The sequence below is a fragment of the Hermetia illucens genome, chromosome 2, assembly GCF_905115235.1.
Source record: "Hermetia illucens chromosome 2, iHerIll2.2.curated.20191125, whole genome shotgun sequence".
Classification (NCBI taxonomy): Eukaryota; Metazoa; Arthropoda; class Insecta; order Diptera; family Stratiomyidae; genus Hermetia; species Hermetia illucens.
Window position 1 is genome coordinate 184,654,095 of NC_051850.1, and position 14,963 is coordinate 184,669,057.

At 43.5% G+C, this 14,963-nt stretch overlaps 1 protein-coding gene across 1 annotated transcript in view; it reads left to right on the forward strand.

Annotated features, from left to right (window-relative positions):
• LOC119647856 (RNA-binding protein Musashi homolog Rbp6) overlaps window positions 1–14,963 on the forward strand; it is a 1,519,969-nt gene that overhangs the window by 1,344,503 nt on the left and 160,503 nt on the right. The window contains exon 7 of the mRNA XM_038049124.1: window positions 9,815–9,897. Coding sequence (XP_037905052.1) covers window positions 9,815–9,897 — 83 coding nt within the window. The remainder of the gene's footprint in view (window positions 1–9,814; window positions 9,898–14,963) is intronic.

Below are 14,963 nucleotides of genomic sequence, written 5' to 3' on the forward strand. Positions count from 1 at the left end.
GTGATGTTGCGGTATTTTCTGAGGAGTGCGCGAATGCAATGGTCGACAACGTCCTCGAAAATAATCTAAAGAGTGTTTTCGCAGGTGGATACTTTTTTTGGGAGAGGACTTCGCGGCAACCAGTCGCAAGTTCTGCGGAATCGACGTATTTGAACGCGATACGAGGAGAATTGACACCTCCGCGCCAGTGTCGACCAGAGCAACGACAGAGGGTCGCATATTGTAAGGCGATGTGGTACTTCGCTTTGGGTAGCCGTTGGTAAGCCTAGGTTTTTGTTGCATTAAATGTGATTCCGGTTGTACATTTAGTCGCTTGAGCTCCGAATTTACGGTGATACCAGCAAATCATCAAGGCCGGCGAGGGTCCCGGCGTGCAACTGCAGACGTCAACCTTGACTGCGACCGAAATCTACCTCCCGAACGCGAAGTACCTACCGTCGCTGTAACCTATTACCATTTCTTTGAGGTCTTCTACCTCCCGTCGTGTGTCTCTCGAGACTTTATCGGCCGTGACGGACAACATCACCAGTGACCCCAAGTCCGCGCAGGCCAAGATGGCGCAGGTGCTCTCTGGGAGTCGCTGCAACCAAAGGAGTTTCAACAGCTCTAAGCCGACCTTACCCCACACCCAGCTGCTTCATTTCTCAAAGCAGCTGGCTGAGGGTATGATCGTCCATCATCAGCTTCGCTTCCTCACTCACTGAAAGCCGTTGTATGGGCTGGTCCTTTGACCTGATGTAGGAGCAGTCCTCAAACACGTCACCTCGATCGGCCACGGCCACCCCGTTGGAAAGCTGTTACAGGCGGGATCGCACTTCCCGCGGTTTTCTCTACCCGTGACATGACAGCTAGTGAGTGAACCAGCGACCTAAGCGAAACAAAGGAAGCAAAGTGAATTTTTGTTCCGTCGATGCAACAAAACCATGACAGCTACACGGAAAACGACTCAGAGGAGACCGGAGGGAAAAACCTTCTTCTCTAGAAAGACCACCCGCCGACCCCGGCAGCGTCCCGTTCTTTTTATTGAACTTGGGAAAACGACTACTCACCCCGGAGGTCTGGATAGTTTGCTAGGCCGTTAGACGTGTCGGCGGCAGTTCAGTGCCTTAAGGAAGGCGAATTCTTATGACGTTCGGGGTTTGCGTCCCTGACGTCCCGCCACAACTGCATCGGAGCTCAATTCGATTCTTGCTTTATCTTCCATTGTAATGATGATGTTCCAATATCCAACCAATATCCAGCTCGACGGAACAATGTTCTGGAGAAAAATGGAGAATGACGTGCTGTCGCACCTGCAGTCCAACGAGCATGTCATTCATTATTTGACTCCAGAACAGCATCTATAGTCGATAAATTTCAACACCTCTCCAAGGTCAGCTTGCTTCCCATCAATTATACAAGCCAAATAGTTCACACTGCGTCCCTCATTCAAATTCTTTCGAATATTCTATGCACTCAACTCAAACACCAATTTGAAATGTCCAGAGAACTTGTCCCGTACCTAAATGTCAATGTTTTACTTTTCTGACATTTCATGCTTCCTCGCTTCGAATCACAGTTGCAAAGTCTGGGCAATTTCAGCTGAACTGCTCAAGTATTTATTAAGCCCAACGTCTTAATATTATAAAGCCATGCAACCGAATACTTTGATGACGTTAGGACGGAAGGAAACTTGCTCAACTTCCAAATTTAATTCGGTTAACACACGAACAGGCTCTTAGATGGGGTGGACGAAGTCAAATTCGCAGCAACTGCATACAGCAGACGTATGACATTTTCACCTCCTGGGCTAATCCAACGTACTTCTCTTCAACCCATGTCCCAGTAATGCATACCACTTCCTTTTTTACGCTCTATCCAAGGCTCGAAATTCCGCAGTGTCCACATGCTTACTAATTTCTCACTGAGTCCTTCTTGCAGTAACTTTCATTAGAGTTAGTGAATAACTCAAGTTTGTCGCTCAACAAGCCATCCCATAACCAAGCAATATACATTCATCTTATGGCACCCAGGCTCATGCAATGATAATATCTGAGGTTGTCCTAATAAAGGACGAGTGGACGTCGAGTATGTTTCAATTTACGTTGCATGTAAGCACTTTTTCGTTTACTCAAATTTTTATTACGAAAATTGTTCCTTGCTCCAAGTTTTTCGACCTCAGCAGAGGTAGCCTGGAGCTCGATAGGTGGTAAAGTGCTGATATGGCGTTAGCGAAAGTTGTTGGGGACATGTAGAATGAAACGTCATATTTCAGAAAATACAGTCGCTGCCGAAAGAAGGGTAGGAAATCTCCGGTAAAGAGATTCAAAAGGGAGGCAAGATTGATGCACCCAATCTATGATGGTATCCTTTTTATACATTCATGCTCGGCAGTTTGTTGTTACATCTAGCATGAAGCATGCAACTGTCATACTTAGGACTAAAATATATTCTGCGCCTTCCTTATAAATGATAAATTTCTCCCATTTATTCGTGCCCAAACGCGCCAACATATCCATTATTGACAACATCCTTTATTCCGATATGTTGATTACGAAAATGTTCCATAAAATTTTCAAGTTCATCAGACTTTACCTTCGTTTGAATTTCGCTTGGGGACAACCCCGAAAAATTAATGCATCTCCCCCACTTTCCCATTTCCCATTTCCAATTCAATTTAACCCACAAACTGTTTTCATACATGCATTCATCCTGGCACAGGACACATGGTGTGAAAACATCGTGCAGTGACTATAACGTAACCATGTCTTTAGAATTAAACGAGTATTCTAAATGTAAATTTCACACAAGGTGACAACTTGTACTTACCACTTTTTATATTTTTCAACAAGGATTCCACCCCCCCCCCCCCACCTCTCCTCCCCCTGCTTCTTCAAATTCACCGGAGTGGCAAACCGGGCACGGGAACATACATGACTAGGAACCATGTAAGGCAAAAATTGTCGCCGCTATTGAACAAGTCTGTCCTTCCATTATTTCGACGTTGTAGCTGGAAATAAAAGTGCAAAGCAATAACCGACAGATATCGTTCAAGAAAATGGCAAGCATTATTGCAAAGTGGTATTTCGGAAGTAGCAGTTAAGGCAATTGCATAAGTGCTGCTTAGGTTTCAAGTCCTTTTGCATGCGAAAGTAACCAAAATCGTGTTGGCTTCACTTGTCTGCAATCAGTAGACTGGATACTATTTGAATGCGTAATGAGCGAATTCATTATCCCAAATTACATCCGAGCTTCAATTTTTGGGTCCTTGAAACTAATCCATTCGAATGTGTTGGTCCATTCGTCTTTAAAACAAACTGAAAACAGACTACAATGGCTAAGAAAAGACACAGATGTTATCCCACCCCTATTAGCACATTATTATTCTTCTTTTTCTTCAGCCTTTGTCCCGTTCACAAGCGGGGTCGGCTCGTCGTGATCGGCTTCGCCATTTGGCTCTATCGAATGCCTGATCTAGGTGCAATCTCGAAGCTTTCAAATCCCCATCCAACGTATCAAGCCACCGTTGTTTCGGTCGGCCCTTTGGTCGGTTACCATCCACGTCGATGTTCAGATCAATGAATTCTCGTTGGCACGAATTGCGTGACCACACCATCGAAGACGCCTCTCTCGCAACTTTTCCACGATTGGTGCAACCCCATAACGATCGCGGATATCCTCATTTCGGATGTGACCTAAACGTGTGACGCAACTAGTCCAACGTAACATCTTCGTCTCCATTACCGCAAGACGCCGTTCATTGTTTTTTATAGTCGGCCAACATTCAGAACCATAGATAGTATTAACTCATTATTATTGCCAAATAATGCGGACAATATTGTGGAAGACTCCGAACTCCAAAAATGTTAGGTCCTCTCCAAGCCTCCAGCGGTCGGACATTATACATACCATTCTTTCAATTATGGGTACCATGACTGAGTTGGTTGAGCGCCTGCCTCTCGATCTCGTTATTTCGAGTTCGAATCCTAGTCGTCAAGGATGTTTGTGTTCATCTTTGTGCTGTTCCGCCACTGTTGGGTTACCACTTGCATAGCTAAAATAATGGTGTCCATAAGCCCCTATGTGGACCATATGACGTAAACTACACATACACGCCATTGCTGTCGGTTCCTGGCCATGTACTTCAATCCTTTCCACCATTTCGGAGAAGTTTTATTACTCACTTACGATCAAAGGTGTCCAGTACCAATTAGTCGAAACACAACTGACCTCACGGCAGATCCTGTGTAAGAACGATGCACCTCCGATGACAAAGCGGTGAAAGCTGCAGAGATCTACACAGGATTTCCTAAGCAAATTGAGCGATTCATTGAGATCGACGCGTAAGAAGCCTAGAGAAAGTCGAATCCAGCAGAAGTTAGATATGAAGAGGTTTATCAGACAACATTCCAATGAAAAGCAAAAGGATGATGTGAAGCTACCATCTGAGGACGAACCTAATCTAAAACTCTTAAAGAAATGTCGCGGTATTGAGATACAAGCAACAAAAAGCTGGTTTAGACTTATCATATCTCAGCTGGGCATATGGAAAACGTGGTCACTACGACTAAAGTACAGACGGGTTTTGATCCTTCCACCAGAAATTTTAGTGACTCCGGTTTAAATGAAAAATTTCATAAGCAATCGATCTAGAATCTATTCCAAAATCTTTTGTAGATGGGGAAAATACGAATATGCAGTCCTTTTGGCGTAAAAAGTCCTCTGGAAGAATTTTGCTTGGATACTGCTAGCGATGATACGGCATCAGCTGCTTTTCTGCCAGCATAAACAAGGATGTAACTTGTCATGGACAGAGATACACAAATTAATGACAGGAGTTTGCATCAAATCAGCTGTTATTCAGCTACCTTTGAATTAAGTGCTCTTGCACGCTTCAAGGCATTAATCCAACGGGATTGGCGCGCCTTGTTTGCAAAACAAAACCTTATTAAAATCGGTTCAATGTCTGTCTGTCTGCCTGTCTGTCTGTCCGTCTGTCTGTCTGTCTTTTTTTTATGTATGGAGGTGGGAATTTTACAAAGACACTGCCGCGCCAAGTTGCAGCAGCGTGTGGGATTCTCACTCACTAAAACCACCCCCACTTTCTCCTTCTTCCTTTTCCGCAGGACCGTCGCAAAGCGTTACTTCGCGGGGTGGACTGCGCTTTAAGCGAAAAAGCCTTCCGTTGTTCGCGTCCTCCTTGCGCGCTCCGCTCTTCCAAGATCGTCTTGTATTTTTTTTTTATTGCGGAGTTCATCGCACACCAGTTTCCCTCCGACTTCAACATTTCTCTGACGATGTTCTGCGAACTTAGGTTGGTTTTCAGAGAGTCTTCTAGACTTCCTTTCTGAGAAAAATCGTGTACAGTGGAACATAACATGCTCCGGGTCCGCAGGTGTACAACTACATTCAGGACACAAGGGAGAATCATCCAGCTTGAATTGGTGCAGGTACTTCCTGTAACCACCATGTCCTGACAGGAATTGCGTCAGATGGTAGTTAATCTCGCCGTGTCGTCGCTGGATCCACTCCTCAATACGGTAAATCAAAGTGTGTGGTCCAGCGACCTCTCTGCGAGTCGTCCCACCGTTTCTGCCGCTTTTCTAGCGACTCTCGCCTTGCCGCCGAATACCGAAAATTCTGCATCCTTTTCAGGAGAATTAATTTTCCTTGTCCCGTGCAGGCAGCGTGTCTCACTTGCCAGAATGTCTATCGGGATCATTCCCACAATAACACACGCTACCTCGGCTGATATTATTCTGAAGGCGCTGCACACCCTTAGGGCCACTAAGCGGTAAGTCATATTTACCCTCCTACGGTGGTATTTGCCACTTTCTCACAGACATAGCCCAGATGTCCCTTGAAATTGATTTTAGCGTCAATCATCACCCCTAGGTATTTGATAACCGGTTTCGAAATGATGACGTGACCACCAACACGCCTCCGTCTTTTGTTCCGCAAGGTCAAGCTGAACCGTTTCCAGCCACGCTTTTATGGCGCTAATGGTTTCGTTAGCGTACATTTCAACGTCTTCAGGTTGTTTCGCGACGACAACCACAGCTAGATCATCTGCCAGACCGATTATCGTGGCCTCCTTTGGCCCGGGAACGACAAGGACCCCATTGTACATGACGTTCCACAGGAGAGGACCCAACACTCGGCCCTGTGGTACTCCTGTGGTGACGGTGTACTGCTTGGATTCCTCATCCGTGTTGTACCAAAGTGTCCTCTCCGAAAGGTAACTGTTGAGGAGCTTAGTCAAATAGCTAGGGACACCCGTTTTAGCCAGTGAGCTTTTTATCCACTCCCAACTAGCGGAATGGAATGCATTTTTGACGTCCAACGTCATCACGGCATAGCATTTATTAGACGACGTCGCGTCTCAAGCAAGCTTCACAACAACGTTTACGGTGTCGATCGTTGAGGGGGCTTGTCGAAATTCAAATTGCTGCTCCGATAGTCCATGTTTATATTCAATAAGAGGGAGCAGATGGCCGTTTCGAGCAACTTTCCTACCGTGTGGATGAAGCAAATCCGGCGGTATGATGATGGATGTCCTAGGGGAAAAACTAGCTTTTGCCTCTGCCACCGATCGGGGAAAACTCCTTCTACCATGCATGTTTCAAACACGCTGATAAACAAGTCGGGTCTGGTCTTAACAGCGAGTTTCAGAGCTTTGTTGAGAAAAGCATCCAAATCGGGAGCTTTTATATAGGGAGCGGCAGCATAATTTCCTTTTTTTAAAACTCAATAAAAACTATTGTATGCATCGGAAAATATTTATTTATTTTTTATAATGTAGGTATATGTCTAAAGTTTTTATTTATATCGTTTTGAAGATCAAATCTGTTAGGTGACGTCCCCCATTCTCCATGTTGGTCTTCAAATCTTGTAGGCTTCTTGGACGGTTCACATAAACAGGGGATTTCAAAAAACCCCATAGAAAAAAATCACAAGGGAACAGATCGGGAGAGTGTGCCGGCCATTCCAAACCGCCTCTAATTGAGATAAGGCGCTCTGGAAAGTGTTCCCTCAAAACAGCCATCGATGCTCTTGAAGTGTGTGCTGTTGCACCATCTTGTTGGAACCAAGTGTCCCCCAAATCCAAATTTTCTTGTAGTGACCCATGTAACAATTGATTTGCGGTCTGGGACGGGAGCCAACGGGGCTAAATTAAAGCGATTCCGAAATGCATGCTGTGTTGCAATAACCGAACATCCGCTTGAAAAGTAAACCTCAACGGCAAAGGCACGCTCCTCACTATTCCAACGCATGATAGCGACTGAACCGTGTCGGGACAAAACTTTACAGTATCCCCTCTTGAACGAGACTACTAGCGCTCCGCTATGACATCAACTAACTGAGTGGCGTGCATTTTAAAAAAGGAAGTTATGCTGCCGCACCCTGTATTATCCTTATAAGACTCCCACATTTTCATCCGTTCGATCAAGTGACCTACTCATAGCATTCTGTTGATGACTTTGCCCTTATATGAACATCGGAATGGTCTATCCTCGTGTAATCGTCTGGAGATTCTTCGGAAGATGTTGCTCTTGAAAGCGGCTGAGGGTTCATAATTGTAATGGCTTATGACTGGCTTATGATTTTGGTAGAATACAGAGGAACTGTCAAGATTAAGGGCTGCGTACAGTAAGTGCTTTGCTCCCCTATAGAAGGATTTTGATAGACTGAGAATGTGACATAGCCCATGAATTATGACCACCTGCCGAGGGTGTCAACTGTTTTCCGGAAAAGTGTCAAAATATTTCCTTTTGGCCGAAATTACTTCTTAGGAAGGAATGTTCACGTGAGGGTGGTATCCCCACATCAACTGGGCAGTTTCGGTGTTACAAGGACATACGGACATACCTATCGGAAAAATTATTAGTTCGTTCCTAGGCTCATATTTAATGAGAGCTTTTTAAGGTTGACTTTCCCACTAGAGGATCTAAAAATGTGAGGGTAGGGAGCTTTCTCGTTGGTTGACATATGGACTATCTGATTCTGTGTTCAGAATATCCTTACTTCTCCCCTCGCAAAAGTGAGTTGGATTTTGCTGAGTGTTACATATTAGAGGTCATGAGAGTGCGAAATACACTATATTTTTTGGGCTCTTATTTTGAAGTGGTGACACCGCCTTATCCACATCTCGATTCTGCTAAAAGTGGAGGATTTAAAGTGTAGCTTCACCCTTATCACGATTGTCTGCAATAGCCAATTAGCCTCCTTTTCTAATAACAGAAACTTGAAGGACTACGTTGATTTGGAAGCAGAGGACAATAAGACTTCAATTTAAAAGTTTTTCGCTGTTAACCTAATCATTAATCTCAAACTTTTCTTATTCCCTTCCTAAGAATTTTTTCCGAATTTCATATACCTTTAAAAATGAATAGCACAGGGCGTCCTTGTTGTAGAGTAAAACGTAATTGAAATTAAAAATTCAGTAGCTGTGAGCGCACTTATTGACCTCCCTCTAGCCCGGGCTTTCATTATTCTTTTCTAATATCACTAGCATTTTGCCGCTGGCACAGCATAAAAGTTTCTTACACGAACTCGTGCAAAATGAAACAGTCAAAAGTGGAGGACTCGTGCTTTACAACATCCTGAAATGGACGTTCGTATCTCTCCCCTTATGCAGTTAATCCTCTAAGTACTATTGTGTGTGTGCATGAGGGACCTTAGAAATATAACTTCTGCGCGAGGGTTGATGGCGGGTGCATCTGGCCATTTGTCTATGTCCTGGCCATGTGTTGTCCAGTGGAGAGTGCAATCGGAAAATGTATGTGATTCGAACATTTCCCACTCTGAAAACAAGAATCTCTCACATTTTCAGTTGCCAAGAGAAAAGTTCATAGAATATGAAAATATGAAAACTTCTGGAAGTTTTGCGACAGCAGCCGAGGCTAACAGTTTCAAGGATTAGGAAATTCTGTTGCTGTCATAAAACTGCATGAATAGCAAGAAACCATTTTCATCATAAAACTGCCACTGGACTGCCGGCCATTGTGTCTGTCCAAAACCCCAATTTTACGGCCCTCCTTACGAGCCTGTTTTGTCATCATAATCCTTGGCGTTCATTCCTCAGAATTGATCATATATTTATGATATGATTTTCCAAATGCACTCCCCAGAAATAGCTGGAAAAATTATGAAATTGCCAGAGACGAAGGTAAATGAATGGTGAACCGCATGCATTTTTCATTTGTGGTAATTTGCAGAGAAGCAGACAACCGCTGGCATGCTTCATTTTTCTTTATTTTCCTTAAGCTTTCAGGATATCGTTGAGGCTAGACTGCTGCCTGTCTGAGAGTTGGGATTATGTATATAGCTCAAATTTTGCTCCGTTTGTAGAAGAGATTTTCATAACCATAAGAGGAAAAATTTAAGTGGATGATATACTACCAACTGGTTGGACTGTGGTTCAGGACTCGCCTCCTTCTTCAAAGATTGCAATTCTAGGAGCCAAAGGAGCCAAAGTAAATAGTGCTTTGTTTAGCCAAGTGAAAATCCACTTCCTTCTTCGTTGGGACGTTGTTGTGGACAGAAGAAAATGACCTTTCCCCATTCATGGAGTTTTATTTTTTTTAAGTGGAGGAAGAACCGAAGGAAAACGTCTTAGCATCCTAAATGTATTTTCATGAAAAAGCTTGGAATTTCCCATGAAAGTAAGAACAAATTTGAAGAGCAAAGCAAATTTTTTCAGTAAATTTATGGCAAATATAAAGTGTTAACGAATAATATTATGATTTCGATATTATTATCTATCAATTCGACAAATACAAGAAAAGTATCTCGTGGATAACTTTGTATCTAACAATGTCCTTTTTACTTTCAGGTTTTGGCTTCGTGACGTTTCAAAGTGAAGATGTCGTAGATAAAGTTTGTGAAATTCACTTCCATGAAATAAATAATAAAATGGTAAGTAATCGTCCTTTTTCCTTTTACATAGTATAACGGAGAGTGGACTAGATAAAAAGTAATTGAACAATACAGTTTGAGAGTCAAGTGCCCACTTAAGATCCTTGATGTTGCCAGGGCATCCTCGCTGCTCTATATATAGCCATTAACTTTCCATCTTTCACCCCAAAGTCAGCGCTCCCTTAAGTCAACATCCACCGCCGTCAGCGTACGAAAACCTTTCTGGCCTCCCGGCCCAACTGCCATTCGATTTTCCATAACCGAATTATCTACTGTCGACAAAGTGAAATCGAAACCTGTTATCGAATCTCTTAAAACCGATTTTCTACAATTACTTGAATAGTCTTAAATTGTGTGCCATTGAACGACTTCCCAACTACTCTCCTCTGTCAACAATTTTTCCTTATGACCTTGTAAGGATATCTGGTTTTTCTTCATCTCCGCTTCCTTTCAACGCAGGCCTCGCGTAGCTTTCAGTGCCAAACTTCTAGTTCTCAGGCCTCTGGCTTCGCGGAGAAATAATCAAATAGGAAAATAAACAGAAATCCGAAGACTTCAGGGGATAGAAAAAATGACAACTTAAGCACTTTGGATCGAATTTCGTCCTTGCTGAAATCACATTATACCGCTCAATTTTCTGCCATGCCTAGGACTTGCGATGCTGCCACTGTTCGGTATTTGGGCCACTATTCGATTGAGAAGCAAATGTGCTTGAAATGAGAAGGTATGGGAATGACTCTCATTCCATTTGGTGTCCTTCTTAGGCAGGAGGAATGTGCACTCGTATACGGATACGGAGGAAAGTGATTTGGAGAATTTCCTGGTTTTCTTGGATGATGAGCTTGTTGAGAAGAAATTGTATGAAGTGGATGTCTCCATTCTATATCACTTAGGATAAAAAGCTTGGAAAGATAAATGAGAGCACAGATTGGTCTTAAGTTTTTTCTTGACAATGGACTGAAATCGGCTTTCTGATAATATATGCGAAAGGATTAGACTAGGAGACAATGATTACTATAAATTTCATTCAGCAGGATCGACGGAGTCGAACCTATAAACCAGGAAGTACTGACTTGAAAATTGCTTACTATCACCAAAGACTTTGCCAGCAAATAAAGGTATCTTTATGATGTAGCCCAGCATTTCCAGGGAAGCAATCAGGAAGCGGGTCCTTCATAGTGGAGAACGCATTTAAAGCAAACATCCCCAGCCCATAAATGAGCAAATGTAACCGATTCTTATCAGAGCTCTCAGAGCACCTCAAAAGAAAGACGAGGAGAAAAGCTGAGAATGAGAGAAACCACAGAGTAACAACCCTTAATGTATGCAATAATAACAGAAAAACGCTCAATGGATTTCTCATGTAGAAAAAATTTGATAAAAAAATCCAAATAACCCTCACGCAAACATATCCATAAAAGGACCTGGGCATCACCAGATCGCATAGCATTCAACCGAAGTGAAGAGAAGTGAAGTGCAACTACTACCGCCAGCTGGATCAAACTATATACAGGTGTCGTATGCCGAGAATCTGATGACAGCGCGTCCCGCGAATTTTTGACATATTCCGCACAGAACATACAGGCAGTGCCCGTAGATAGGTAGATTGTCCGCTTGGATTCGTATCCCCCAATAAACACCCTGGCCTGCTCCATTCCTGGTAGGCTTGCCCAGTATAGTTCCCTAAGCCGATCCACTTCAGTTTCCGATTCCACAGAATGATTCTGGCCAGTGTCCATGCTCCTTTGTTCGCCAGCTCCTCCGCTGCCTCATTGCCCTCCAAAATTGCATGGTTGGAATCCAGAGTATCCAGATTTTATTGAGCGAGCCGAGCATATTCAGGCTTTCAAGTCATTCCCATACCATTTTAGAGTTCACCTGGTTGGACCTAAGTGCCTTGCTCGCCGTTTGGCTTTCAGTCAGAATAGCAATGTTCTTCCCCCTGTAATTGCGTATATTTTCGCCTGGAATATGCAAGTGTGCTTACCTACTGGCTCTAAGTACATTTTCCGTGAACATTTGTCATTTGACCCCGGCACCCGCTCCCTCTGCTGCAAGGGATCCGTCAATGTACTAAATAATCTGTTTCTGGCTTAAACGGTATGTCACAGCCACGTTCTCCCAGTCTGCCTTGTTACCCCAAACTTGTTACAAACTTATGAAATCTCTTTGTCTTGTTACCCCTGGGCATCAATAATTTGGGGCAAGACCTAGATAGAATATCAATCTTCCTTTGATATAGGCAGCAACCCGCCTCATTGATACTCCCGGCCATCCCGAAGATTGCCCTCTTAGCCTGCGTCTGTATGTGCAGATGAAGAAGGGTTAATCCCAGAAGGGCCACCAGGGCATACATATCCAAACAAGTCTTTGAAATGTGTGTAACTCTCTGGCTTGTATGCTGAGTTCAGCATAAATTATTGTCCTATAGGTATTCATAGGCCGTACTATTCACAGTTCACATCCAAAGTAGGATCTTCGGGGTCCAACCCCTTCTTTTTCCTGCAATGGACTTGCAAGTCATTAGAGAGTAATTCTCGACCTAGCGTAATCCCCAAAAAATTTACCTCTGTTCCTCGATTCACCTTAATGCAATGTAATCTGTAACGTTTCCTAGTGAATGGTACTTATGCGGTTTTGGATGAATTGATATACAACCCGGCGTTCCCGCACCAGGCACTAGTAACCCTTCATCCACTTTGGATTCTATCACATAGGGTATCCCCATATTTGCCCCTTCAAATTAAAACAATGTTGTCCCCCGTAACCCTGAGCTTATATTCTAGTATTTGTTAGTTCGTGCACGAGTGGTCATAATACCCCGCCCTGTGGACGACCTTGAATTGTATTCATGACATGTCGGTATTTATATCTGTCATGAAATGATGCCGGTATTTATATCTCTCTCTCTCACATTTTGCCCATCTAAAAAGACTGGGGGTTTCCCACTCCCTTCCGGTTCGCATGACAATCTGGATGCGGGGAGGTGTTTTTCGACTCTCCAGTTTAGATCCGTAGAATTTTGTTAATAGTAGGGCCACCTTGTACAGGATGTAGGTTTCATCACTCACTAACGTTCTTAATAGACGGGAGGCTTGGTCTTTGGAATGACAAATACCACCTTAGAAGAGTGAGAGTTCATTCTCATTGGTACCCCAAACCATAATATATCTCGAATCGGTCGGATGACAAGACCCGAATAGGCCTGAAAAACACACTCCAAACTACAGCTAGATAAGTGAACAGGTATAAATCCTAACGAAGGAACAATCATTGTTTCAACGGAAAATGCTAGGAAGTGCCAAAGAAGATAAATGAGCGGTAACGGCGGTACACCGAAGGAAGCAAACAGAATTACGACAACTTCAGATTGGCAGAAAAGAATAAATTAATAAAAGAGGAGACCTTTTTACGAAGAGCTAAGGAAAGTTGATAGCAGTTTGCAATAAGAAAAATATGACAATTATCAGTGACGCGAAAAAACCACAGGGATGATGGGCGATATATGTTGAACAGCTGCTTCAGCCTTTCATTCAAAGCAGCAAGACTGGTTGGGGCAGGTATAACCTGGTCCGCAAAATCTGCGAATAAGAACGATTGCTACATGAGCGATAAAAGAAGTAATTACGGGGATATATCACTGATTTATACGTACTACAAGACCTTAACAAGACCATCAAAACCTAGCAGTATGTACGCCAGTATGGTCGCCAACAAAACGATTACCGTATGTAAGTAATGGTTTTGACCCTGGCAATCAATCACAACCTTGGAGCTCTTCTTGATTTTCTTCAGCTTTTGTTCCGTTCAAAAGCGGGGTCGACTCGTCCTGATCGGTTTCCCAATTTGATTTTATGCCTGATCTGGATGTAATCTCGAGGCTTTTAAGTCCCATACAGCGTATCAAGCCACCGTTGTTTCGGCTCGCCTTTTGGTCCTTTACCATCGACTTTGATGTTCAGACCAATCTTGGCAAGTAAATTTTCGTTACTCCGAATTACGTGACTATACCATCGAAGACGCCTCTCTCGCAATTTTTCCACGATCGGTGCAACCCCATATCGATCGCGGATATCTTTATTTCGGATGTGATCAAAATGTGTCACGCCACTAGTCCAACCCAACATCTTCGTCTCCACTACCGCAATGCGCCGTTCATTGTCTTTTATAGTTGGCCAACAGTTAGAACCATAGAAAGCAACAGGGCGGACGACATTGGAGTAAATTTTCAGGTTTGAGCCGTTCGTTGATACGTCGATCACAAAGAGTACCAGTTGTGGAACGCCAATTCATCCAGATTGCGTTAATGCGTGAAGTATGGCGATCAATCTTCAAAAAATCAGTTTTATTCAGATTCAATCTGAGACCTTTTTTGCCTAAGTTTGCAAAGTCAAGTGGTAGCGGACGCAAATCTGGTGTCGGATAGCTACTGACTGACAGTAGATTTTGGAGTTAGCCTCTGGACGTGCATAACAAGAAAAGCGCTGCCATTGGTCACGAAGGGCAAACATTCAACGTGGTCTGCGCCGTGACAAAAAGGAGTTTGTTATTTCGCTGATCAGCAGAAGGTGCCGTAGCCCCCAATGATTTTCGAAGTGTATACCACCACCTCCAGAGAACTTGCATAGGGTCACAAATTTTCGAATGGGTCTGTGAAGGATCTTAAAGTCTGGCCTCTCTTCCACGCTGACGAGCGGCTCAAAAGGTGGAAGAATACTCTGCCGCAATTTTTAACCGTAATATATCTGAAGTTCCGCGTCTTGATGTGATAGTGATCGTAACATGCGAACTGTTCTTCCAAACAAAAGAGAGGCCATCAATTCACTCATACGGAACAAAACTGCTGGGTGGTTTGCTACATATTCTTCACTGCATCTAAGTTTTTGCGGATCTGTTGCCACCACTCGTACAAAAATTTTTGGAATCCGAGTCCTTTCCTAGAGCGTGAAAAAAGGGATCGACAGAGGGCAAGTTGGTTTCCGCTCCGGATGCTTGCACTACTCCTCGCTTCACCTGCTTTTCATCGATTTCGTGAAGGATTTTGAAGGCGTGAAAAGGGAGTGGGA